This window comes from Epargyreus clarus, unplaced genomic scaffold (assembly GCF_041222505.1).
Source record: "Epargyreus clarus isolate Ecla_fem2 unplaced genomic scaffold, WU_Ecla_fem_2.2 ptg000015l, whole genome shotgun sequence".
In the NCBI taxonomy this organism is placed as follows: domain Eukaryota; kingdom Metazoa; phylum Arthropoda; class Insecta; order Lepidoptera; family Hesperiidae; genus Epargyreus; species Epargyreus clarus.
Window position 1 is genome coordinate 7,180,436 of NW_027332223.1, and position 27,789 is coordinate 7,208,224.

Sequence of the window (27,789 nt, forward strand, 5' to 3'; positions counted from 1 at the left end):
TGAACACCTGCGCGAAGAGATACATGAGTTAGATAATCCAAGTTTGTTCGTTCGGAGCGAGTGGAACTTGGCTGAATAAATTGGTACGCCCGTAGTAATAACATTTGTAGAGCTGTAAATACAACGCAATGGAAATGAAATGTAATAAATTACATTTTTCCGCTACATAAAATGTCTAGCTGCAGTGTGTAAATGATAGTTACAATTTGAAGTTACTCGTAGATTTTGAAAGTAGTAGTACTCTTCAAATCAAATCAAATCAAATCTCTTTATTTGTGAATACAGGTATTAAAAACACAGGTATTAAAAAGTTACATATAGTGCGCTATATTCCACCTTGTCAGGTATATATAATAAATATATATTAAATTAAATTATCAAAATTTATTACAGAAAAATAAAGAAAAATGAAGAAAAGTAAAGAAAACCTCTCTTGTGGTACTCGTTATTCAACTCTGGAAGCATTATCGTCAAATCTGTTTTTACCGAATAATAGCAGTTTTAAACACTGCTGTGTTCCGGTTTAAAGGGTTTGGTACGGGAGAGATGTTTATCCGACGCATTCCATCTTAGTTCTTAGGGGTTCTGGCGTATATGTAGGACGTCAGATAGGATACTAATGTTTTATAAGGTTGATTAAAGACTCCACTTTTACTGTATACACTTTTTGGGTTACTTGATAAGTGCCTACTGCCGGTGATCATTTGCCATTACTATATTATAAAAAGTAGTTTTCTATTGGTATGTGTTGTGGAATTTACGTAACGAAACGGAAACATTTGTGAATATTTCTATCAACTCGCTTTAGTTAGTACGATGCATTTCATATTTTCATTTGAAGTCATTTTCATTCTAAATAGTATTAAGATAAATGCAAAGTAGAGAGAAGTTATGTACATAATATAAACTTACCCCTTGCGTAATTGTTTGATTATTTTATTTGAAGGGATGGGCTAAGTAGCAGATGTGAATTAACTAGTATAATTTTAATATTTTTAGCTGACATCTGTAGAAACATCAATCAAGTCTTTATTTAGAGACTTTATTTGATGTTTCTGTACTTTATATTAACTTGAAGGCTTGTTGCATAAATAAAATTCTAACGGCAACCACTAACGTTAAGTGTAAAATATAAGACGCCAACATTTCTGTTGTGGTTGAATGGGCAAGCGATTGATCACTAGCGGGTAATCGGCGTGTTATCTTAAATGGCGTCAAAATCCAACCACCTTGAAAAATATTAACATGTTACTCCATCGCCATGTATCGCCAACATTTTTAAAGAAATAAAGCTAATAAAAATTAACAGTATATAAAACCCCTGATGTTAGGAGAGCGACCCGTCTTCAAAATTGGCTATTACAGAAAGTTTCGAAGTAAATACACTCTTCGCTCGAGATCGTTAGAAATAAGGACACAATAAGCTTAGCGTCCCGGCGGTAAAAGGAAGAGCAATGATAAAACGAGCTAAAATATTTCTTTGACTCGTTACGAAGTTCCTATTATGGGTTTATTCGGTCGAGTACTGAAAAGTGTACTTCAATAGTTTGTACAATATGTCGTAAAGTATTGTCGTAATGATTTTACTTATAACGCTTACCATGAATACACAGAAGGCGATAGAACCCTCTGGGGTTGACTCCGGCGGCATCACCGCCACACCTATTTCTACCTAATAACAGACATTTTAAGCGCTGCTGTGTTCTTGTTTGAAGGGTGTGGTAAGGGAGACATACTTATCCGAGGCGTTCCATCTTAGTCCACAGGGGTAGCGGCGCATCTGTGGTGGACCTCGGGTAGGATTATCTAATCTTATCTGGTGTTGATTACAGAGGTCTATGAGCGGTAATGACCACTTAACATCAGATGGACTGCATGCTCATTTGCTACTCCTATATTATAAAAAATATATAATACAAGATTTAGAAAAAATGTGGGATAATTTATATTATGTATACTTACCAGAAAGTGTAAGTATACTTGGTTTACCTCGTATAGCGAGATATCACATGTCGTATTGCGAACACTTGTGTCGGTGTTTACGGCCTCATCGGGTCGCGAACGGCCCACAAAAAGAGCTGCGGAGATCCGCCATCAATCAAGGGCGTGACAAGCGAAAGCTTTGTTGTCACGCCGCATTTTGTTGCACGGGCCAAAAAACTTTATTGAAATCAAATTTATTGGGGAAATAAATAAAATAAAAATATTTAGGTATCGAATTAATCTTTTACAAACTTAAGTTACTATAGCTTGAAAGTAACACAAGTGTGTACCGTTCTAAAGTGACTTAAAGCCAGATATTTTATACTTTAGGGAGAATGTATGTATGTGTGTTTTATACTTAAGGATGAATGAACTGGTTAGTTAAGAAAATTCTAAATACTATTTTTTTGTGTTGAATTTCAGTTACAACTTAACTGGTTCCTTTAACTGCATGTCATTAATTATATAACATCATTTAATACATATTAAATCATTGCACGTTATGATACTTTATACAAATATACACTTAATTTGAATTTGTTTAACACATTTAATATTACTCCATACGATTTAAGATTAACTTAAATAAACACATAAATCTCTCAGATATGTCAAGCAAATATAGCTTGTGGTATGCTGCGCTAATAAATTAGGGTAATTGTTTTAAATTATTATTAATATCAAGTGTTATTAACAGAGAATATAATTCAGTGCAAACCTTTTTAATTATGCCCATTTGTTAACGGAAAACACGGCGCGGTTTTCGCAGCTGTCCGAACCAAATTACAAGGAAAATGTAAGCGCTCTGGTATAATGTTTTCACTTGAGCTATATTTTAGATTTCTCTCGTTATATTTTAGTACGGAAAAAATATCAGCTAGCATTAAGCCAATATGTTATACTGTAAAAACATCTTTTAATTGAATTTAAAAAAAATACGTGTGGCACTCGGAGACTGCCGCGGTAAAGCTATTGCATAGCATTTTTTATCAACTTATGCAATTACAATTATATATTTATTTTATTTATGCAGTATGCAAAAAGTCATTTACCCGTCAACTGGCGTGTGCGCCCCGGGGCGCACAGATCGCTACTAAAAAGTATTACCGCTGTGCCTGTCGGAGTGGGGGTGTTAGGTTTTTTCGTTACGGAATTTCTGGATTCGGTCTCCACGCTCAAAGCCCGCGATAGAAGCTATGCAATAGCTTAAAAATGCATAAGGGTTTCTGGACTCATTTTTTGAATGTGCGTATTAGGTGTATAGATATGATGACCTTATAAGAGACCCCGATGATTGTTACTCTTTATTGAATAAAAGAATGAAAGAATAATCTACTTAATATTAAATTATTTTTAATGGCAAATTTAATTGTAAGATATTTGAAAAAGGTAGTAGGCAAATAAAAGTGTTATTTTCCATTGCTTCCTATATTTTCTTTCATTTTGTACAACAGTTTATTTATGAACAAAGGAATGTAAGATAGGGTTGTGAAAGTAATACAACGTACAATTACGTATTGCAAAAGTTTCCGGAGCATACGTTAAAATTTGTGTTCAATATGCAGTTTCGTATTCTACGATATTGCATTCGGTATGCATTTTGCTTCAAGTTTGTTCTGCATATGTACTAATAACATTTTTGTTTGTAAATGGCGAGTTGTTTGCGGTATGGAATACTTATTTATTTTATAGAGTAAATATTATTAATGCCTGTGAAAGGGCTTTTACCAAAAACATTTTTAAAGTTATAACAAAATTACACATTAATACTATCCGCACTAGATTTGAACTATATTTTTATTTAATTTTTCAAGTGTACAGTATGCATTATTACGCATATACTAAAAATTTATTAATTACTACTAGAAATTAAAACTATTTTCTTCCTTTTTGTAGCCTTGTTTAGAGTCACGATTTTAGGCATATCGCCGTTTGGTCTATAACGGTTAATCTATTACTGCATTCATAAAAATAACACGTTGAAATACGTCCTATATATATATACGTCGTATTATTACTTAAAGACGATCGAAGAAATTTATCGTCTAAACGGATTATTATTTGTTCAGTTAATCAAACTCCTTTATAGGCACAGAACTTTACTATTAACGAAGCATAAACCGTTGAAAATTCGTTGATCAACATTAAGATTGGCAGCGAGTCGTTACTCGGTGGCCCAAATCCATCAAGATCCGTGAGAAGAGATGTTATAATAAAGTTTAATCGGATTGAATATCAACCTAATAAAATTTACTGAAATCGTACTTGAATCGCGCAGGCAGTTTTCTCAGAGCTCGCACCGAAAATGGCAAATTTCGTTTAAAATTGCGACGTTGTTGTCGTGTTTGTGTTCCATTAAATTATACGAACGTCGGGTTAGGTTTGTTAAGGTAAACATTTTCCGTTACCTACTCCATTGTCCAACGTCGAGCTTACACTGCTGATATTTGATTAAAATGGAAATTATTATGGAAATTTTCATGACAATCTCTTAGTTTTAAGCCTCATATTTAAATATATTTTTACGTTAATTACTTTTAGTAATTAATAACGTATTTTTGTTACAGGTTAAACCAATGGTTGGCTCGGTAGAACAATTTTGCAACACTACAAAAACATGATTTGGGTAAGTAGATAAAAATAAGAAACAATATTTTTGTTCATCATTTTATTCAAAAGTAAATTTTACTAAGGGAAATATTTCATAGGCTTTGATTTTTTCTGTCATGTACGCTAAAATAGTTATAGACAATGTAAAAAAATAAACTAAAAGTAATAGCTACGAATGTACGGCAACGGCAGTGGCCACGAGCGCGCGTGAAACGTGTATCGGGATGAGCGGGCGGTGGCGGTGCGCGAGCGCAGCGCGACGGGCCGCGTGATGCGCAGGGGCGCGCGCGGAGCCTGCGGCGCGTCGCCCGCGCCCGCACCTGCGTCGCGCGCGTGATGCGCGCGGACCGTGCCGCGCTCTACGCGTGGCTCGTCTGCTGCGCAGCCGCGCTCTCCACGCACAAGTACAGCACGCGCGTCGTGCGCACCAAGTACGGGCCGCTGCGTGGGATCGTCGTCCACTCGCACCCTCAAGTTGAGGCCTATCTCGGCGTTCCGTACGCTACGCCTCCTTTGGGAAGTCTTAGGTGGGTGTTGTTTTATTAGGTATATTTTATATGATCTATTAGCACAAATAAGAGATTTTTATTCATTTAAACGAGTTAAAAATGCAAGTTAATAGTACAAATAAATTGTGTATTACTTAGCCGCGCGCAATTTCTCACGCTAAAAATATGTGATACATTGGCGCGCGTACTTTTATTCCACACTAAAAATACAACTTATTTGCTATTTAAACGCGTCATTAACTGAGACTTCAATAATGCATATCGCACTCGTGGCAGATATATGCCGCCGGTGACGCCATCGCAGTGGCGCATGCCGCGGCTGGCGGACACGGCGGGCCCGGCGTGCCCGCAGGTGCCGCCCGCCGCCGCGCCGCTCGACGACGCGCTGCTGCTGCATCCGCGCGCGCGCATCCGACAGCTCGAGCGACTACTGCCCATGCTCACCAACCAGAGCGAAGACTGCCTCTACGTTAACCTTTATGTTCCTGTTAACGGTACGTGTTTCATATTATGCAATTATATAAATTAACCAATTGTGCGATTGCATATTGTTTTCACTTCTAATTTTATACCTATGTGTTTATGTAAATATACTTAAAGCAGAAGTTGTCAAAAAATGTGCTATATAAATATATATGTATGCAAATGTTTGTATAAATCTGTAATTTACAATAAATAAAATAATGTCGATAATAGATTAATATAAAAAATTCAATTAAAAAAAACTGTGATGCTCATTTACTTTGAGGTTGTAATGATTTTTTTGGAGTTTATTGGAGTTTACTCCTTAAGAAACGATTTGAGTTATAAGGCCCGGTACGGAAATTTTATGAGGAGTAAAATCAAGTGTAACACGAAAAGTTAAGGCGTTACGTAGAAAGAGACAAACATATATATCCACACTTTACGCGCAACACCAGTGAAGTCACTGAATAGAAATGTCATAATTTTATTTTTTTGTACTAGTGACGTGAAGGAATGCCTTGTATCGGTAAAACAGGTTCACAGACTACATATTAAAAGTATTTTTAGCCACAAATAAAACATAGATAATTTAAAATAAGCCAAATACGAAGGTGCTAAACTCGGACATGTATACATGTCCGTGGACGGTTACGGTACATTTCGTTTCGGACATGTATACATGTCGCTGGTCGGCAACCATTACAATCCCTCCTTTTTATTACAATCATCATATCCTCTCAAAAAGGAAGTAGCGTTTTTAACCAAAATATGAATCAAGAGTGCTTTTATTAATTTAAAATACAGTAAGTTCAAATCCCATATGAAAGTAATTATTACAATAAAAATAATTAGCAATATATAAAACATTAAAACGTCATTAACTATTTTCTATTCGATATATATCATAATTATCGTTCGTAAGGAGTAAACTCCAATCGTGCGTCGTAGCTAACACACACACTTTTTTTTTACCTTGGGTAGCTGAATTTCTTACGATGAACTAACTCTATCATCGTAATCTGCAGCACGTTGAACTCAATTCTGTTACAATTTATTGCTTTTCTTATTACGGCAGCATCTGATGTCTGGAATGAAACAATAATATCATAATGGGCCTTTGTCTGTTAGAACAGTGATTCGCGGCGAGGTCTCGTGGCGCCCGTTAATCCTTGCCAACGGCTTATTCATAATTTATTCACGCCATTTCGCCGCTAATTCACTGTCCGTTAAATAAGCCGCTCTTCAAATATGCATTGCTATGCTCTCATCGTATGCTGCGAAAGTTTTCATATCGTATAGATGAGCTTATTATAAAGTAGATTGTACATAAAACTATGATATAACTTACAAGAGACATCTCGTGACTTGGTGGTCTATAATTAAGAAGTAAATGTAACGTGTGCTGTGAATTGTGAATCTCCCTCTCCCTCTTAGATGAGACTTAATACTATAAAGAGATGACAGAACAAAATAAATAATCTTACCATACTTATAATTATTATTATTGAATTGTGTTCAATAAACAAAATGAGTGCTTGCGGTAATGTGAAAGATATTATTAACTTTATATCAAATGCAATGCTTCCGGTGGTTCAATAAGAAGTAGAAGAATAAAGAAAGAAGAACGAAGACATGTAAAATTACACCGACTATTTAGAGAAGAAAGAAGAAATAGTAATGGCTGTCGAGACTTCAATTCCGTAGTGCATTGCAGTGCAGTTGGCTCCCTGCAAGCAGTGCGGAAGTGAGGTTGAGGCAGCTAGATTCCACAGAACATGAACATAAGAAACATGAAAATTGAGTGTCCACGAAGATTTCGAAGAATAAAAGATAATTATCATTATGAAAATGTCTGACATGAGATGATGTAAAGAGAATCTATGTGCTTATGTGTCTATGCGAAGTCGACAGTTTTGTAGGGACGATTTTGTCGGATATACATATATTGGCATATTATTTGTCCACATTTTTATATGTATTTCACACTAGAAATCTGTCGGAATGAAAGAACAGATAGTCGTCGAACGTTACAACCTATGCATAAAAGTTATCTGCGGGACTGTCGGGCTGGCCTAACGTGAACTGGCACTATGAGTAAGTCGATCCGACTGCCTGAAAGGTATTACAGTCAAATGGGAATCCGGTCATATACTCTTAATAATAAAAGAAACAGTTTCAAATTTATCTACGACCCTATTAATCTTCTCACGCCATATATTTAGTCGTAACTCTGTGATAAAATTTGGATTAAAGGGCTTTGAAATCTGATTTTATCTCATAATATGTTCAGACTGAATGCGAATCGGAATAGCTATTTTTTTGGAACATCATTGTAGAAGATTATTAATCTTTAGTTTTGTCAGTTACTGAGTAATGTCGTCGTCTAAATATTCTCTCTTCATTTGAAGTTATTAAGGTTATAGTAGCATTTATTGTACGTTTAAGATTTATTGTTTCAATTAGCTTTATTTAAATATTTAGGTATATTTTTAAATCAATCAAATTAGTCGTAACTCTGTGATATTATAAATGATGATGATAATGGTATTTATTAATGGTAAGAACTGTGAATTTATTTGTCATTGTGACATATGCGCGAGCGCTGATACGCTGTCACCTGACAGTTAAGCTACCCTTCCTCCTATGCAAAAATCCTTCATTTATTTCTTGCCGCCGGCTAGAGTAGACGTCTACAGAGCGCTTGCATATTTCACCTCTCGGTGCTCTTACCTTCACATAAAACAAGGTATTTTTATATTCCGTATTTAAGTGTACCTGTTTGTGATGTAAAGGTGAGAACGAAGGCGGCTTGCCCTGCTTGGTGTTCGTGCACGGCGAGTCCTACGAGTGGAGCTCGGGCAACGCGTACGACGGCACCACGCTCGCCGCCCACGGGAACATCATCGTAGTCACTATCAACTTTAGATTAGGTGTACTGGGTGAGTCAGTCAACTGATCTGTATCTTTCATTAATTATTTTTTTCATTAACTATTTTTAGGCCCGGAATTCTGAACGAGATAATTGTACATACGTAATAAATTCATGTAAATTTATTGCCAATATTTAACTTGAATGAATTTAACTTGAATGTCGAAGGTGGTAGAACCCTTTGTGGTTCGACTCCGGCGGCACCACCGCCACACCTATTTCTACCTAATAACAGCAGTGTTAGGCGCAGCTGTGTTCCGGTTTGAAGGGTGTGGTAAGGGAGACAGACTTTTCCGAGGCGTTCCAGCTTAATCCTCAGGGGTAGCGGCGCATCTGTGGCCGACCTCAGGTAGGAATATCTAATCCTATCTGGGGTTAATTACAGATGTCCATGGGCGGCAGTAGCCACTTACCATCAGGTGGACTGCATGCTCGTCTGCTATTCTTATATTATAAAAAAAAAAAAAAAACCGACAGTTCCGACCGAAAGGTTCGGTATCGGTCAAATTTGAGTCAAAAAAGATGTTTCGGCTCAAGTTTCAGTTTAGCCGAAATACACGTTCGTAGACTCTCGGGTTGTGTTCTGATACAACTGATCGCATCGCAGGATTTTTATGATCAGATTAAATATTATATGTGGGTTAGATATTTTTTAATTATGAAATTAATTTTATTTCATTTTATGTACCCATAGTAAGCAAAAAAATTAGAGTAGGTAAGTTATGCTAGTGCTTCTATAAATCTGTTGATCTCTAAATTCCAAGGAATAGGGTAAATTTTTATAATCTGTAAAAAATAAACTTCGAAATATTGAAATTTACGTTTCGATTTTGACTGTAAAAACAAGTTTTGGTCGATCATTATACAAAATTTAAGTTCAACATTTGTATTCACTTCCGCCTTCCTGTAAATTTAACTTTGTTGTTTGAGTAATTAATTTGCAAGTACCTATATTATTTTTACTCGTCTCGTAAAAACATTGGAATGACGAGCAAAATGTAATACGCTGAGCGTAGAGCGATTTTAGCGATATTTTACTATTTCGTAATTACTTTAAGCAAGTAATTAAATTACGTTTTTGTCGTATTTTTCGTAAATTATATTACTGAACGTTAAAAGCTCTTCACAACTGCTATAAATAACTATTAAGTCGCCAAAACAATCTCATTTCAGCTTTATTTGTTTTAATAATTTGGAAGTTAAACACTAAGCGACTACAATAGATATTCCAACTTAATTCTCAGTAGTAAAAATTGGCCCATGACCCGTTTTCAAGTGAAATATACTAGATATTACGATAAAACAGAGAATAATCTAGTACGTTTATTATTTTCTGAAAAAAACCCTCGTAAAATTCATGATAACTTTTGATGAACAACGGTATTAGCTTAGTTATTACAATAATATTAGGTTTTAATATAAGATATCTTTTTTATGTAGGTTTTTTAAAGACTGGTGCTAAGGGTTCAGCGCAGGGTAACTTCGGGCTCATGGATCTGGTGGCGGGACTGCATTGGTTGCGGGAGAATCTTCCGGCATTTGGCGGTAATCCTGAGAAGGTCACCCTCATGGGCCACGGGACTGGAGCAGCTCTGGCCAACTTCCTCGCTGTATCGCCAGTTGCAAGAGGTTTGAATGTTAACACTGACACAATATAAAAATAACCACGATCTATACCTAATATAAATTGGCTAAGGCAAAACAGTCCAGTGCCTTTTTTCTCTTCAGTTTGTCAACCAATTTTAATTTGTTTGTACCTTGTACATTCCCACCAGAGTTGTGCACTCGTAATGTATGTGTGTCAAATCCACCAATTAGATTTTAGCATTTTCGTCTATTTAACTTAATTCAGTTATCTCAGTAATGTTTTGTATGAAGAAATGCGGAATCAATCCTTCCGCATGCTACTAATGCGACCTATGTGTCGCGATCTTGTACATACATAAGTGCGTAGCACTTTCGTAGCACATCTTACTCGCTTAGCTTAGTGTAGCTTCGTAGCTTAGCTTCGTAGCTTGGTGGAAAGGCATCTTAAGTATGATCAATAAAAACATTTGCAAAACTTGTGGTTATGTTTGAATTTGAGTAAATTAGTCGTATTACAAAATGTAGTTATTATGCTGATGCTGAAATTACCAAAAAATAATCCAAATACATAGCACTTGTGCCAAGTTAGTATTACATTTAGAACTTCATGAAAATGGTGTAATATATCACGGTACTTTATTACAATCGCCATTGTATAAAGACAGGCCGTGGCCGCTACTACTATCCTTTCAGGAGTGACGCATAGGCCAGCTATTGTTCGTAATTAGACTATTCTCTGCCAGATTTCGTTATATTTTCACATTTCGCTCACTTAGATCTTTGCGTAATGAGATTATAATGGCCGCATTTTGAATGCATTAAAGGATTGTTCTCTCCGTCTGAATGAAATAATTAGTATTATAATTTTGTTTCCAAAATTCTGTTGTTTAAAAAGAGAAAAGGTTAAGGTTAAGGTTGAATGGCATAAAATTAACCATTCTGGGGTGACCCTGGAGACTTATTTCTGTTTTAACTTTATTCTTATTTGTAATAACTGATATGTAAATTACCTCAATACAATTCAAGTAATCTTCCAATAATTTCAAGAAGCTTGAAGCGCAAGCAGGAAGCTTATTAAATGTGGCCACTAACGGTCACCCATTCAATATTTGACCAAGTTAGATATTGCTTAATTTATATTATGGTATTTTTCACAAGATGCGTTGAAAACCGTTGGCTCTTGAATTATATGTGCTCTGGCAATACTGATCACTTGACATCTGAATTATCGCATATTCGATTGTGAATGTAAGTATGCAAAGTAAACATTTCCCAACGAGATTACCTTATCACCTTAGTGTTGCTCCATCGAAAAGGCAAATGAAATTAGGTTATTTGTTTCAGAACTACTGAGGCGCGTCATCTTGTTAAGCGGATCGGGTCTGAGCTCTTGGGCTTTGCAGAGGGAACCACTGACAGTAAAAAGAAAGGTAAGGCCAAATTAACGGCATATTGAGTGCCGGTTCCGAACGAGTTGCTGAAAATCATTTTAGTAAACTTTGTCTTTTGTCGACCTCTTTTGTTATCCTCGTACACTTTTACGGTCCATTCGGTGGTTCGCGTATTCTGGCTTATGCTCCGATAACGTTTAATGAAAATGCAAATGTGCGACGTAAACTTGCAAGCAATTTTATCTTGTTATTTATTTTTATTATACTTGGAGATAGTGACTCTCGTGTACTGGAAGTTAAATATAATTTAATCGCACCTACGTGAGGCGGTCCATAATAGTTTCATGAAGTTACGGGAGTTTAACACTCAATCATAACTGACCTTGGGTAAGGTACTATCATGTATTGGTGTTTGTATGTGTATGTATAGACCCTGCATATGGGCAGGCAGTCGGATTTGCCATCCATGATAATGTACTATTGTAAAGTTTATTCCAGGAAATACAAAAAAATAGAGACATCAATTAACGAATATCCGTAAAGGTTGTAGAACTCTATGTGGTTCGATTCCAGCAGCAACCACAGCTATTTTTGCTTAATAATAGCAGTGTTAAGCGCTGCTTGAAGCGTTTGGTAAGGCTTATCCAAGGCAATGCAAGTTGGTCCTCAGGGGTAACAACACATCTGTTGCCAACCTCGAGTAGGAATCTAATCTTATCTGAAGTTAATTACAGATGCCCATGGGTGGCAGTAATTACTTACCACCAAGTGGACTGTACGCTCATTTGCGACATCAATAATTTAAAAAGGAAAGGTTTTATTTTTTTTATTTTTTATTTTATTTCCATTTAATTCAGACATAGTCCATATTTTGTTAGTATTTACATTGTACTTAAAAACCTATGTTGGTAAAATTTATTATAATTAAAAAGAAGAAACAAAAATTAATAATAATAAATAACAAATATAACAATACAACTAAAATTATTTTCTATGCGACATTCCCGCGGAGATCACGTGCACCATATTCCAGTGGCTCATTATTGGGCTGTTGATCTTATTACTGATGATTTAACAAATCTGAATTTGTGATTGTTCCCGTTTAACTTATATCTCGAACATGAGACAAGATAAGCCAAAGATACTTATACTCACCCACTACCAAGTCTGCATACAGAGTGAGTTCCTTCAAACAACGACTACTTGAAAACTACTTACGAAATTAAACGTAACTAAGTATGTCATCGTTTTCGAGTATTTAGAGTGTTAAATTTTAACTTTAGATGTGCTGTGAGATAAGATTTATGTAAGAGCTTACCGTAACTTTAAAACATCTAAACAACAACTAAAGCTTAACTTTAGTACAACATAAGCTATAATTGCAGACAAAGTAGATGATTTGTGTCTCGCAAATTACTGGAATTTTATGTACATTCCAACGAGATATTGAATAAATGATTTAACACTCAATTTATTGTTCGAAGAACTTTGAACATTGGACTCACATCCGCAAGGCCAATAAAGAGAGCACAACAATAAAAAAGGACGAAAAAAAACAAATAGAGACAGAATCTTTTTTATATATATATTTTTAATAATAAATCGTGTTAAATGTATATCGCCCATCAATGCAGTAGGTGCTTTATACACAATACATCTAGAATGAATTGTGTAGGGTGGTAGCGCCACCAAATCGAACTACGAAATTATATATGCTTCTGTAGGTAGCAGAACAGACCGGGTGTCACGGGGACCTATTAGAAGATGACTTGGCACCGTGCTTGCGCAACAAGCCGCTCGTCGAGCTGCTCGCCGTGCGGATCGGAACGCCGCGCTTTCTGCCCGGCTTCGCGCCTTTCGTTGATGGCACCGTTATCGTCACTCCTTCTTCGGTATGTTTTCTTACTGGCATTATTTGAATCCTAAGTAAGTTTTCTTCGCATATATGCGTTTTTTTAGGTAGAAATATTATAATGATAACCAGAAACATCCTTGAAACACCAAATTATATATTTCGTATTAGGATGTCGTAGTAGGCCAATAAGAAATTGATTACAGAACTTATTAGTCTTCAATGCAAAAGTAGTTCATCTACTACATCACATAGGTATATCCAAAAGCATTGACCGAGGTAAAATAACTTTGGTTATGGCAGGCTTATCAAGCAATGGTTTTTAATTGATGCATGCATATTTGTCGCTACATAACCTATGCCTATGCACACGCCTTTAACCACCCGAGGTGTTGCAGGCGCCGCCGCCCACGGACAGCTCGCGGCTGGGCGCGGGCGCCGCCGCCGTGGCGTCCGCCGCGGGACATGAGCTCGCCGACTTCTCGCACCGAGAACTACTCTTCGGACTCACTACTACCGGTAACTAGCTGTGTATCATTTGAGGAGTTTAAAATTTAAGTAAAATATTGATGAATATACAAAAATCCGTTTATGAAATAATATATTTTTTACTTTACAAGTTATATACTTTTTCTCTCTTTTCTTTACATTGTGATGTATTATTTTTTCCTTATATCCTTCTATCTTTCCCCTTTAATTATCTTTAATATAAATATGTATTTTGTGCCTTTGTACCTTTTTATATTTTCTGCTCGTCCATAAAGTTGACTGGCGGAAAATGCTACTTACTTCAATAAAGTGTAAATACATAAAATAAATAATAAATTTAAAATCGCATTGTCTGTAAAGGGATGAAAAGTTATCTCAAGGTAAGTTACAAATAGAGTTTATACAGCAAACACCTTACCCTTTTGTTACCCGACTGATAAGGCAGGGTTAGCATATATTTTGTTCATATTGATAACATTATTTTAAAGTCTCCATTCAACTTAGATGGGAAGTTTGCGTAAAAAAAAAGGTTATTTTAACTCCTCTACGTCCGTCACTTAAACGGGTCATCAAACCAGCTAGGGTTCATTTCAACAAACTACCCATCGCTACAATGTAATTTTCCGCGAGAAGATTAGATACTATCTAATCTTTACAAGCCCGTTAACTTTGGGACTGCCGTAGATTGGAGCGAGTCACTTACTTTATGATAATAACAGTATCAGTGATCGGTGAGCTCTAATGCAAAAGGGTTCAAAGTATTACACGTCTAACGACTACACAAACAAATCGTCGATTCGCTTATGCCACCAAATTATCGCAGAATATATAATAGGTATAATATTTAATGCTGCTGAAATAAATTATGAAGTGTTTATATCTCTAGGACGTTCGAAAATTGTACGTATACAGTACGTCGGGTAAAAAATATTGATGCACTAAAACAATGATGATCTACTAGATGATCTGAAGATAATACGTGTTCGTTTGTTTTGTTAAACATCCAGACAGAACAAGGACTTTGTTCTGATTTTATAGCTAAAAGTTGTTGAACATACTTCCACTAAGTTATCCATAGTATGTGTATATCTAATTTGTAACAACACAGTAGAGTTTACTATGATCTTCTCCCAATCGCAAAGTCCCATCCTTGCCCAGCAGATTTGTACAGTTTGCAGCTAGAAAAAGTGATATAAATATTAAACGTTTCTGTCCTCATAAAACTCGGTAAAACTAAATGCAAAATTTCATTATTTCAAACCGAGTCCGTCTTCTCATAAGAATTTTATATCTTGGCTTATGAATTAAAAATGATAGGATGAATTATCCAAGATTATCTTGTCATCAGCTAAGCATCTAGAAGCTATACAATTTTCATAATAGGTACGTCACAAAAACGTGTCGAGTAATTTCCTTTTTGAAATATTAAAATATTCGCGTTTACTGCGAGGCGACGATGCAAAAAATGCGGAGACATTTAGCAGAACACCGTACTTTTTAATTAAATAAATGTGAATGCGGCAGTGGGAGCTCATAAATTTATGCAAATGAATGACATGCCATTACTTGCAGAATCTTACTTGGAATTCAATGCTCAAGACTTGGAGTTCGGTTTCAACGAGAGCCGGCGGGATCGCATTCTGCGCACCTTTGTCCGAAACGCCTACTACTATCATCTTAACGAAATTTATTCCACTCTCAAGAACGAATACACCGATTGGGACAAACCCGTGCAGAATCCGCTCAGCGTGCGTGATGCCACTCTTGAGGTAAATAAATATATTCTTTAAATAGTTTCTTTTTCTTTGTTTACCTTCGAAATATAACTTTATATTTTCTATGAAACATTAAATTGGTCACTAGGAGAATATGAATTAAACAGGCACAATAAAAAAATATGGAATTTATACAAAACATACAATAATTCAAACTAAAATACTACCATAAAAACTATGAGCATTACTGTCTTTGGGCAAGGTTCCCAAAAAGCTGGCAGCACTTCCTCTTTGGGTTGCTGCATCAATTCGTTCAAGGCGAAATGCGTTGCCGCGCCAGAGTAAAAACAACCTACTGGCACTTCCTAAGAATTGTCACGCGCATATTTTTATGATATGATTATGATTTTTATGATTAAGATAACAAAAAGTTTTCATAATAATTTGTAACATTCGTTAGAAGTTATTGTTTGTATATTAATTATTTCAAATATCTGCATAATTATTTACTGCGATAATTATTACTGCATAATTATTTCTGTATCATGAAAATAATAACACCATACACAAAGTAAATCTGAATCCTATATTTAGTAGTATGAGTACATAACTTAATTTACTGAGGGCAAATAAACTAAAGAATTCCAATGGGAATACAAAACGTATTTTATATTTATTAAATTGAAGCAATTTTATTACTAGAACAACTTTATTTCAATATAAGTATATACGTATGTTGTCTGTTGTGCACATATTGTGGGCATATGCTAGAGACCAGTGGCAGCGTGATGGAACTTCATTAAATACGTGACTGCAGTTTTATTAAACATTTTATTTACCGTGTCATACTATATTTTGTGCGACCATATCTAGTTCTTACAAAAGGTCGTGAAAACTTTATTTATGCTAGTTGCGAAACATTTTTACCTAGTCTCCTTTAATGCCATAGTCATATAATTTATTCAACAATATTATATAATTTAATATTCAATAATTCAATATTGCAACCTAAAACTAAAAACAATATAAAAAATATTTCCATAAATTTCTTATCATTTTATTAGGTACCACTTCTTCATTTATGTTATTGTAATACTCCATTATATATGTAATTGAAAATATATTACAAGCATAACCAACTTAAGTAATGATGTCATAGTATTATGATACAATAACATAATATCACTAAACTTTACTTATCATCATCTTAGTTGTCGTAATCTAATCATTAGCTCAACCTACTAGGCTCGCATCAGCTCTAGAGATCTCACGTCGTCGTGTCGTTTTAATATCTCCGACGATCTTAATTTAGCCCCAAGTGGTTTCAGCAACTCACCGCGCTCCCGCGCTGTACAAAGGGAGTTAATGACGCTCGCGTACGCTGAATACAAGATGGCCGTTGAAAGTCTTTATTGGAAAAGACTTGCATACTCTTGCAAAAATTCCAACGTCATCATTGTCACAACGCCACGATGCCACGCCGGCGTCTAGGTGGCTATTTTTTCTAATTTTCCCCCGTTTGTCCGGTAATTACGGGCGCTTTTTGAATAAAGTGCGCTTGACTTGCCGGCGAAGTGGGTAGAGTGGCTTTGTTTTAAATTATGTCAGTATCCTTTAGTTGTCTGTTTAGTTTTCATATTGAACTTATGGTTTAAATAATAAATACTTAAACCTTGAGGATTTTTGTTGACAAAGTTTAATTTAGAAATACTGAGCTTTGCGCGGCAAAACTTTTGGCCACGGAAACTTGAAAGCTTGAAATTTGTATACTTACTGGCTTATATTGTCATGAAATGTAATAATAATAAAAAAATAGAAAACAAAATCTGAAAACCAAAATACTGACAAATGACAAACTGACTACATCAAATATCATAACAAACGAATAAGTATCCTTATAAAGCCCAACAAAAGAAGTATGAAACCTAAAACTATGCATAATCTTTATACAATCATAGCCAAATATTTAAACTCTTCTCTTAACCTTCCGATCTTCCGAGAGTCAGAAATTTGATAATAACTGAGTGAAGACGAAATAAATGTCTATCTATAGGTACTAAGCGACGGACGGACAGCAGCTCCGCTCATACGACTGGGTTATCTGCACGCTCTGCGCGGCGGCACCACATACTTCACGCATTTCCACCACCTTTCGCAAGATAAGGATTATCCGCAGGTAAAACGCATGACAATGGCGGTCGCTTGTTCCGCACCGAATTTTAAGCAGGCTTTGTTTAAATAGGTGCGGAATTTTAAAGAGAAGTTTAAAGCTTAGTGTGTGCGCTGACGTAGATAGTTTTGGTAAATTTAACTACTCATCTAAGTTGGTAACACTGTATGTAGGTCACGTGACGATGAAATAATTTTGGGAAATACTTTACCATAGTATTAAATTAATTGTTGGGAGGAATATTCACTTTTACGTTCACAGAATAATTAAATTGAATTACAAAACCAGTGATCATTTTGCAGTACCCATAATTCATAATTTTCTGTGATTAATCTTCTTTGTTGTTTGGTATCTGTGCCTTTTAAACGAATCTAGTAATTGATTTTACCCCCTACCAGTTAATTATTTGGCATTTGTTACACACATTTAGTTTAGATAGCAATACAATTATTTTAATTAGCGTATTTGCAGCGGCCGGGCTCGGTTCACGGGGAAGAGTTGCCGTACTACTTAGGAGTTCCGCTGTCCACGACGCACCACCAACAGAACTTTACTCTACAAGAACAACGAGTATCCAAACTTTGTATGCATTACATCTCTAATTTCGTTCGACATGGGTAAGTTTATTTTATTAACTATCTGATTTTGAAATTAAAGTTCAAGTTTTAAGTTATGTATATCTAATTATATTTTTGTCTAATAACCGATATGTAAATGATCAAGGGTTGATATTTCTTACTACTCTTAAAGAAGATATTCTCAACAGTTGTTATAAGTTAAACAATTCTAATATAAGAACATTCTCTTCGAAATATTAAATTTCTCCTTGAAGCACCAGAGCAAAATTAAATTACGGCAGGATTAGATTCAGCATACATTTATAAGGACAGACGAGTATTCTTTAGGGCATATGTAAGACGTAGGGCGTATGTACTTATATATTAATTTCTTACCATGCATATAATATTAGATGTTGGAAATGAGAGAAACATAAAAGGTTACATAGGGTGTAAGATAACTTCCACCCCATTTAATTTTCTTGGCTTAGCGGGATGTAATTTAAATAATCTGCTGAAACGGTCTTGTAAACATTTGCGACTTAAAACTTTTTTGTTCTGGGGCTATTCAAAATATTAAATAAATCTTAGATGACTCTTGACACTTTTGTACCAAAGTCGTCAAGTCTGATCACTAATATGTAAGTCGTTTTTAAGTTTGAGATGCAGTTATTAGATAAATGTTATTTGTTTTTACAATATTTTTATAACATTATTACATGGAAAAAGAAAATTAGTGGTTACAGCTAAGAAAAAACTCTATCAATTAGTTATTGATTGGACACTCCACTGAACCTCGGATTACTGTGAAATTCCGTACAAAAACCAATCGTATATATACTTCTATCCAGGATTAAATTCGGATCGAAATTGGACCCTCGCTTTACCGTGGATTGAGCGCATGAAAAAGACATGATAACCATTTTCATTGATCTCTTGTGTATGTGATGACGCATACTACAGAGTTACAGAGATTTCAAGTTACATCTGAAGTTCTTTTGAACCGAAATTATTTAAACATGTCAGTATTTAAATCTGACTGCGTTGAAAGCATATTTTCAGAGTATGAAATAGGTACCCATTTTAATTAATAAAACTATTGACCGATAAATGAGTGAAGCGGGACCCGTCAACAAAGATAGACAGGGAAACCGACAAAAAATATTCAAATATGATTTCGACATTCGCCGCAATATAAACTGCCGTTACAATTTTATAATATTTTATATATTGAGTGGTAAAACACTCACAAATAAAACTGTGGTTCGACTTCGCTGGTACTACCACTTATTTCTGCCTCAAAACAGCAGTGTTAAACGCTGCTGTGTTCTGGTTTGCAGGGTATGATAAGTGACATAGTTTTCCGAGGCGTTCCAACTTAGTCCTCAGGGCTAGCGGTACATCTGTGGCCGACTCAGGAATATCGAATCCTATCTGGGGTTGATTACAGGTTTCCATGGGCGGCAGTAGCCACTTACTATCCAGTGGACTGCTCGTTTGCTACTCCTATATAATAAAAACAATCTCCATGCTTCTGATATTTAGTGTTTTTTTTATAATAGTAACCCTAACGATCCGAGTGCTACCCCTCCTCCAAGCCCAATGTTGGGCGACGCACCACACGCTGGACCGGACCAGACGCCGTACTGGGACACGTATGATACTATCAATCAACTCTACATGGAAATTAGTAAGTAGCGCATTCTTTCGTATGACATACTAGTCTTATGTAGTCTTAAATTAAGTTAGCCTTACACAATTCTTATATGTACCTATTAATACATGTGTTAAAGTTTTTAGCATCAATTATGTAGATACATAAAAACTTTTTAACTAAAGTGTAGATATTTGAATTATATTTTTAGTTAAATATAGACTATAATATACTTTGTATTAACGTTACCAAAATATACATTTTAATTTGTTCCACTTTATCAGATTTAATTAATTTCTTCGGTTTTCATGTAATAATATTATCATGTTATAATTTAGTTCAAAGATTATATTTCTTTAAATAAAACTATCTGTACGTTAATATATCTAGATAATGAAATGTAGGTACGCATTTTTCATGGGAAATTTTATTCACTACTACAATAAAGTATGTAATGATAACAGGAATCTTATATTAAAACTTTAAACAGGTCATTAAAAAACCTATGTAAAATATCGAATTATAAAATAAATTATTACATAAAGAGGTCTCTGGTCTGGTATTAATTCAGCTCGATTTGCTTGTTCTTAGTTTGTAAAATATATATTTATGGAAAAGATAAATATTATAGAGTTTCTTTATTCCCTTCTCTATAAAAGAAATGCTTTCAGTATCAGCCTGCCATCAGATATTAAAGTTTACAAATATATTTATAAGGATAGATTCCTTAGAATAAAAAAAATCGATTAGATTTTAAATCTAGGTTTTTAGACTTTACTAATTATGATTGATACTTCGCGCTTGTGCCATTTATTAACTTATCATCATGTAGGATACTATTTATCTCTTATAACAGACTGGTAGAAGGGATTTGGTCATCGGTTTGGTCAAGTACGGGTTTTACTCGGTACTCCCAAAAAAAAATCATTATTAACTTTTCAACACATTTCGTTATGGCGAAGGTTGTAAATGTAAAATATTACATTAATTATCATTAAAATCCCATAATGACCCTCGTTCCTTGGCCAGTGGGAACACATCAACGTCACATAACGCTGATGTACAAAGATGACTCATTAAAAGTTTGAGGGTCCTCCCATTGCTCCCGTTCGTACGCATACCTCATTTATATCAATTTGAACTGGTATACTGTGTGAAATCAAGAAATTGCTCTACAGTCATATAAAATCGGGGAACTGTTCAAAGAAGCTGAAATTTTTAATATTATAAAACTTCACAATCTGTATAATGTTCGGCTGCTTATTAGTCTTAAAGAAGCTAAAATGTTTAATATCATAAAACTTGTCAAAATGTATCAAGTATGTAGCATGAAATGTTATACATAAAAAGATATACTTTAAAGATGATCATTACAGGAAAAGAAAAAGATATCTCTACTACTAAATAATCAGAATTAATTCCCGAGCACATTTGTGTTTGATGTTACAGCTATCATTAATTATTTTTATATCCATATTCGTATGTTGTTTACACACTTGGAACCCATAACCACCTCATAAAACACAAAAATGGTTCATTAAAAAGTTTGAGGCAACATTTACCAGCACGGATCATTTGTTTCAATTTGAATTCGGAACGGTGCAGGCGGGAAGCCGGAAATGAGGAGTCACTACCGCGGCCACAAGATGTCGCTGTGGCTGTCCCTCATCCCGCAGCTGCACCGGCCGGGGCCCGACCTGCCCGATGCGGCCATGAGACACCATCATTTTCAGGATGACAACGCAAATTATTATGAAGGTAATATTTTACAATTGTGATTAAGTTATAAACTATGATATATTTTTAAATGATTAAAGCCCGTTATAAATAATCAACTAATTCAATCTTTGTTTATCAAAGGTTTTGACATTTTGTAGTAGGTAGAAATTAAAAAAATAGGTAGGTAATTGTAATAAAAAATGTATATTAATGAGGGGCGTAAGTTACAACCGATACTATAAAGTGTTCTGTGTTACATATAGTAGACTGTTGGGTATTTCGCTGTAAATGTAAGTGGCAATATTGAATATAGGTGTGGTGCGGCCGCAGTCGAGTTCCCGCGCGCACGTGCCGCACGCGGTGGGCGCAGCGGGCGGCGGCGCGCGCGCCACCCCAGCGCCGCGCTCGTCGCCCGCGCCGCCGCCTGCGCCGCCGCCTTCCACCGAGTGCCCGCCCAACGCATCCGCGACGCCCGTCCAGAACGACGATGCCCTGCTCCGTCGCCTCGCCTCCTCCCACTACCAGTCCTATACCGCCGCGCTGACCGTAACCATCGCCGTCGGCTGCTTCCTCTTACTCCTAAACGTCCTTATATTCGCCGGCATTTACCACCAGCGGGGCTCGCGCCCTCGCCGTCACAAGGACGACCTCGCCGAAGCCGGCAGCTCGTCTTCCTCTGACAACTACGACGGTAAATTAGATTATGAGGTGCGCGCGTTCGACGGAAAGGGTTTCGGTTTCGACTGTAAATCCGCACATGTGCCGCGCGGATCCGGTTCGAAGTTTGACTTGAGGACGTTATCCGATTGCGGTGAGCCGACGTTCGGTGAGTACAGTTGCTACGACGAGAAACACAGGGCGGCTCGGAGTTCGTTACCCGACGTGAGTGTTGGCAGTGCTATAGAAGCGGGTAGTGTTGTGTGCATCGATACTCAGAAGCCCGATATTCAGAAAGTGGAGGGGCGGATGCCGGACCCGGTGGGCAGGACGAGCACGTTCGAGCCTCGCGTTGTGGACAGTTCTACGCAGGTGAAGTTCGGTCCGGGGCCAGATTGCGTAGATGCCGCAACGGAGTCTAATGGCGATTCGGAGTCCATGAACGCGGGAGGATCTGGAATCCTTCGTGTCCCCCCTGCCCCCACTACGCCCGCTCCTCCAGGAATCATGAAAAAAAGAGTGCAAATACAAGAAATATCCGTATGAGATTTGGACACACTTGACATCGTCGAGGTTGTTGTGAACGAACGGACAAAGTTGTGATTTTTAACCTAACGTATAATCGTGTAAATAGCGTTTATTATACTATTATTATATAAATGTATGTAAATAAATATGTTAACGTCAAGTAAATCTAATATTCTTGCGTATGTATTAAGAAGCAAGGCTCAGCCTTATTGCAAGTTGTGGCTGTAAATATTATGTAGGTTGGTAAACATGTCTTCATTTTACCGCGCTACTTGCCATAGGATCGAAAATGTAGGAATATGTGACAGTAGATGGTACTCAAAACGGTTATTTCTTTAATATGATACTCGTGATCGTGACTTGTATAAATCTCGTCATGTATGTGGTTTTGTTACAATTTGCTTATTTGGTACGTAACGGTACTTTGGTAAGCAACGGCGTCCTCAAATCTGAAGAATATAACATTCACATCTACTGCTATCTTATTCCGGTATATTCGAGTACTATGTATGTGACGAAGGTTTAGTAGGCTCTTGTGAATGTAATCGTAAATATAACAAATGTGAATATAACAATATGAAATGCAAAAAAGACTATCGGTCCGATTCACATTAGGTGTACATATATAAACAATTATAATTTTACTGAACAATGTTTCGAAAGTAGCGAATAATCATTTAAAATATTGCATAATATGTTGTGATTTTTTGTAAAGTTAATTTAAGTAAGGTGTATTCATTTGAGTAGTTTTTGATAAGTAAATGTTGAAAACTAAATAGAAATCGACAAATGGACGGGTACATGCACTAAGTATAGCATAGTATACCAGAATTTAGTTTATCATTCATCAACTTCTTACCTGTTAAAAATAGTCAAAGGTATACAGGGTAATAGACCTCAACTCCGTAAAAGCACTACCTACTCTATATTTTTCTTTCATCTCGAAATCTACATATGGTATTAGTATAAAGTATGTATCTGTGTTTATCGACGTGTGCTACTCTTACATTGACGCAGCTGTTTTATACGGGTGTATTTTTACTTTGGTAAGATAGTTAAAATTGTAGGTCCATTATCACTAGCTCGGGACCAGACGGAGTTATCACGATTTAAGTTTCCTTAGTGATATGATTATTTCTAAAACTTTAATTTGAAGAGTTTGTGTTGAATATTTTTTATATATCTTTCATTTATATCGTCACAACTTTTTCCGCTATGAAGCAGTATAGTTCTGCTGTTTTCGAAATCTCAGTTCTACTAAACTTATCTTACATGAATTCCAAATTAGTTGTGCTTTATTTGTACTTGTTTGGACATTATGATACACCGCCATTTTATACCTATAATATAAAAAAAATCTGCGTAATATTTCAGCAATGACCACTTGTAGTATTTTAATAAAACACGTCAATATATGTATGTATTTATATATCATTCACTTAGCTTGCAATTGTACTCGTCCGAATTTTTATCTTCTCAGGAATTGAAAATGATCGAGATAATATCGATGAGTGATTAATATTTAATATTGAATAATTATCCACATTGTGACAAAATGTGACTGTTACATTAACGAATTGACTTGTTTAAAATTATTTCTAAAGTTTAATAGATAGGTGTCAAGAGTGTTAGTACGGAATTGATAAAAGTTAGCTAATAAATTACTACTAATATAATGGAATAACATTGTTATTACCTCTATGTTACTTTTATACGGATTCAGATATGAGTAAGGGCCTTTTTCCTGTCACACGGGTTGTCTGAGCGCCGATTTGGTCCGTATGCGTTTAACTTGCATACTATCGTGTCATAATTTTTATATCATGTGTGCCGCACGCGGTTTGCAAAGGGCAGTTAATACACGCGCCTATATCTCCGCGTGACAAGAAAAAAACCGTAATTCTATTCAGTGTAAAGGGATTAGAATTTTTTGAAATGTTTCGATTGTATTCATGTGTATTCGTGTTAAAATTCTGGAAATGTGTGAGCATGTTGATGTGTCTGATTTACGTGTATAGTCCGTGCGAAACTGCTAGTCCGCTCTGAATATAGAAATGAGTCGCGTCGCCATAGCAAATTGTATGGCTACATCTGCTCGCAACAACTTCAGAGTGGACTAGCGGTTTGGCGCGGACTATACTTATATTATAATTATTTGTTTGTTTTAAAATTGACTGACTCTTTATTGAAAAATAATGTAGTAAAATTGTTTTTCTTCTACCGAGGAATTGGAACTAACTTGTGATGCTCAATTTTCTTGTTTTAATATTACTGCAATTTCAATATAACTTACCTCTATATAGGTATATACTTTTTGCAATTCAAAAACACTTTTACATAGCATTAATAACAAATTCAAGGTTTTCTTTTCTTAACGTATTAGCTGAGTATGTGCTATTTTACCGGCACGTTAATTAATGTGCTATTATATTATATTATTTGGAAAATGACATAATTAGGCATATACAAAATAGTGTTGTATTGTGTCTTTCAGTAATTTTTTGTTGTGTCTTAGATTGTGGATCCATGAGCTTGTATGAGAAAAATGTACGAGATGTCCTGAAAGTTAATATCCAGATAGACCAATATCCAGAAATTTACGAATTTAGAATTTAGAAATTCAGAATTCTATGAAGCTTCATAAAGACGTATTCCAGGTTTGTAACTCGTTTTTACCGTCACTTCAATTTGTAGGTAAAAGAATTTTACATTTTAAACTCTTCGTCATTGATGTGGTGTGCAGTGCAATGTGAAAATTAAGATTCAATATTTTTTGATTTCAAACTTATTTTCCTCATACAGCTCTGACGGACAGACAATCTAAGTTTACCTAAGTGTACCTATACGTAGTTTGCTTGAACTATTCCAATTATTACTCGCTGTATATTGTTTTGTTATAATCTAATTACACTCATTTTATATTGATGAACCGAATTGTTGCGAACCTAATTTGAATAACAATACATTTAATGACTGCGATTTTAGTGGTGTTGCTTGCGAATCGTGCTCAATATCAACATTTTGTTACAATTTGGTGTTTAAATGGAGTGCGTAAACTACGATGTCGAATAAACATTTGGAATTTAAACTAATTTTTGTCTTTTAATTTTATCACCCGTTATTTTTTAGAACAGGGCTGTTTTAAATTTTTTTAATTGACGAATGATTTTTAAGTCAAGAAGATATAAGTAAAGTATAAGTCAAGTAGATTTAAGTAAGTAAATTTTATTGATACATTTTAAGGACTAAAATCAAGTTTATTAGTCCATATTTTAAAACGTATTATAGATTGTAGGATTAAAAAAATACATAAATATACAACTGCCCTCGTTATCTTTGTCCTAAAAATATTATTTGTGATCATAAAAAAAGTTGATCGAAGGTAGTATTCACTTTGATTTTTATTATGAAAGGTAGCTATCTAACAATAGTAGTGAATTTTGAAATCCGTTACATTTACAACTTTTGTACGAACAATGTTTTACCAAGTGCAGACTAGACTTGTATAATTGAAACGCGATTTTTAAGTAAAATAATCCTATTAACGTTAGTCTTAAAATATAACCTCTGAAGAACATACGAGTAATTGGTAAAAAGATTCATTGCGGATTTAATTTCTATTCAAATAAATTGATAAAAAATATCTAAGTACATAATAAAAACACCTCAATTCCAAATCATTATTGGTGCTAAATACGGTGTTATGTGACGGTATTTCACTTGATAGACACGAACAGAATGTGTTATGTGAGGTATTTAATTTGTAAGTTGACGCCGTGCTGAGCTCGTGAGCTGAGTTCCGACATCGCAACGTCTTGGGGCATTTCATTGGCACTTGAGCGACGCGTCTCTTAAGCTATGCTGGTAAGTAGCTCGTGATATATTGTAAAAAGATTTTCGAAATCATAGTTAGCATTTTATTATAGAAATAGCTTACGAATGTGCAATTTATTTGGGGGTAAGTGTCTTTAGTCGGCTATGGAGTCCGTTATCAAACCCAGATAGGATATGACTCCTGCCTGCGGTCCGCCACAGATGCGTCGCTATTCTTGACGTCTAAGTCTTTTTTTACCACTTTTATCCAAAGTTGTATTGAAAAACACGAAACTAACCATATTACATAACCTTTTAATGATCTATCTATATGGAGTATACTGTACGTATATTTCTTATATTTTCATTGAATTAACCTAATTCTGTAATATTTGGCAATTCTTCATATTTTATTTGTGTACATGGCTGAATGCGCGCCACTGAAACTGTTATATTTTCAACCCCTATTAAAGCACGTATGGGGTATGATTACCTTATAAGTATTTTTGGCTTGAGTGTGTACAAACTATCATATAATAGTGGACTAACTTAGTCCCAGCCATCCAATTCGAAGAAGTGTCATACTAAGAAGGATGTTGTTGTTGGATGAACTAGTTGTTGTACCATGAACATATAAGTCTGATATGTCCTGTATATTAGAAAAGTTACCGAAGAATTGAGTATTAGAAAACTTTCATAGAGCACCGGAACGAGTATGTCTCTATTCCTACATTTTCCTCATCATTTCATGATAACATAAATTTGTAGGAAGTGCGTATGGCTTTACGGTGAAGGAAAAAATAAGACGTGCATTTATAACTGTGGCTTCTTACAATATTATCAAGTGTGTATAGAATAAAACTATGGGTTGATGATGCTTACAGCCGTATTATGGGTATAAATGAGTAGCAATTAGTTCGCCTAGTGTTCCAAATTAGATCAAAAAAATCCAAATAGTGTTTCCCAATTTTCTAATAATACACCTACTTACACTAAAACTTGTTAATAACTACAAAACAAAAATAAAATAGGTTAATACAGAGAAATGAACTTAACCGTTTTGTTTTTGCCTAATTATACATAACACATGAATATACCATAATATTACAGATGAAACATCATATTCCTCCTAAAACTCTTTTTAATCATTATCTAAGTACG

The 27,789-nt window shown here is 35.4% G+C and overlaps 1 protein-coding gene across 1 annotated transcript in view; it reads left to right on the forward strand.

Moving 5' to 3' along the window:
- LOC140748133 (neuroligin-1) overlaps positions 1-24,660 on the forward strand; it is an 80,998-nt gene extending 56,338 nt beyond the window's left edge. Inside the window, exons 2-15 of the mRNA XM_073080868.1 lie at positions 4,551-4,609; positions 4,786-5,120; positions 5,379-5,596; positions 8,360-8,506; positions 9,937-10,125; positions 11,428-11,513; positions 13,199-13,366; positions 13,725-13,845; positions 15,388-15,584; positions 17,584-17,706; positions 18,172-18,317; positions 19,820-19,947; positions 21,517-21,669; positions 21,944-24,660. Coding sequence (XP_072936969.1) covers positions 4,930-5,120; positions 5,379-5,596; positions 8,360-8,506; positions 9,937-10,125; positions 11,428-11,513; positions 13,199-13,366; positions 13,725-13,845; positions 15,388-15,584; positions 17,584-17,706; positions 18,172-18,317; positions 19,820-19,947; positions 21,517-21,669; positions 21,944-22,833 — 2,757 coding nt within the window. The 5' untranslated portion in view covers positions 4,551-4,609; positions 4,786-4,929 and the 3' untranslated portion in view covers positions 22,834-24,660. The remainder of the gene's footprint in view (positions 1-4,550; positions 4,610-4,785; positions 5,121-5,378; positions 5,597-8,359; positions 8,507-9,936; positions 10,126-11,427; positions 11,514-13,198; positions 13,367-13,724; positions 13,846-15,387; positions 15,585-17,583; positions 17,707-18,171; positions 18,318-19,819; positions 19,948-21,516; positions 21,670-21,943) is intronic.
- Positions 24,661-27,789: the final 3,129 nt, after the last annotated feature.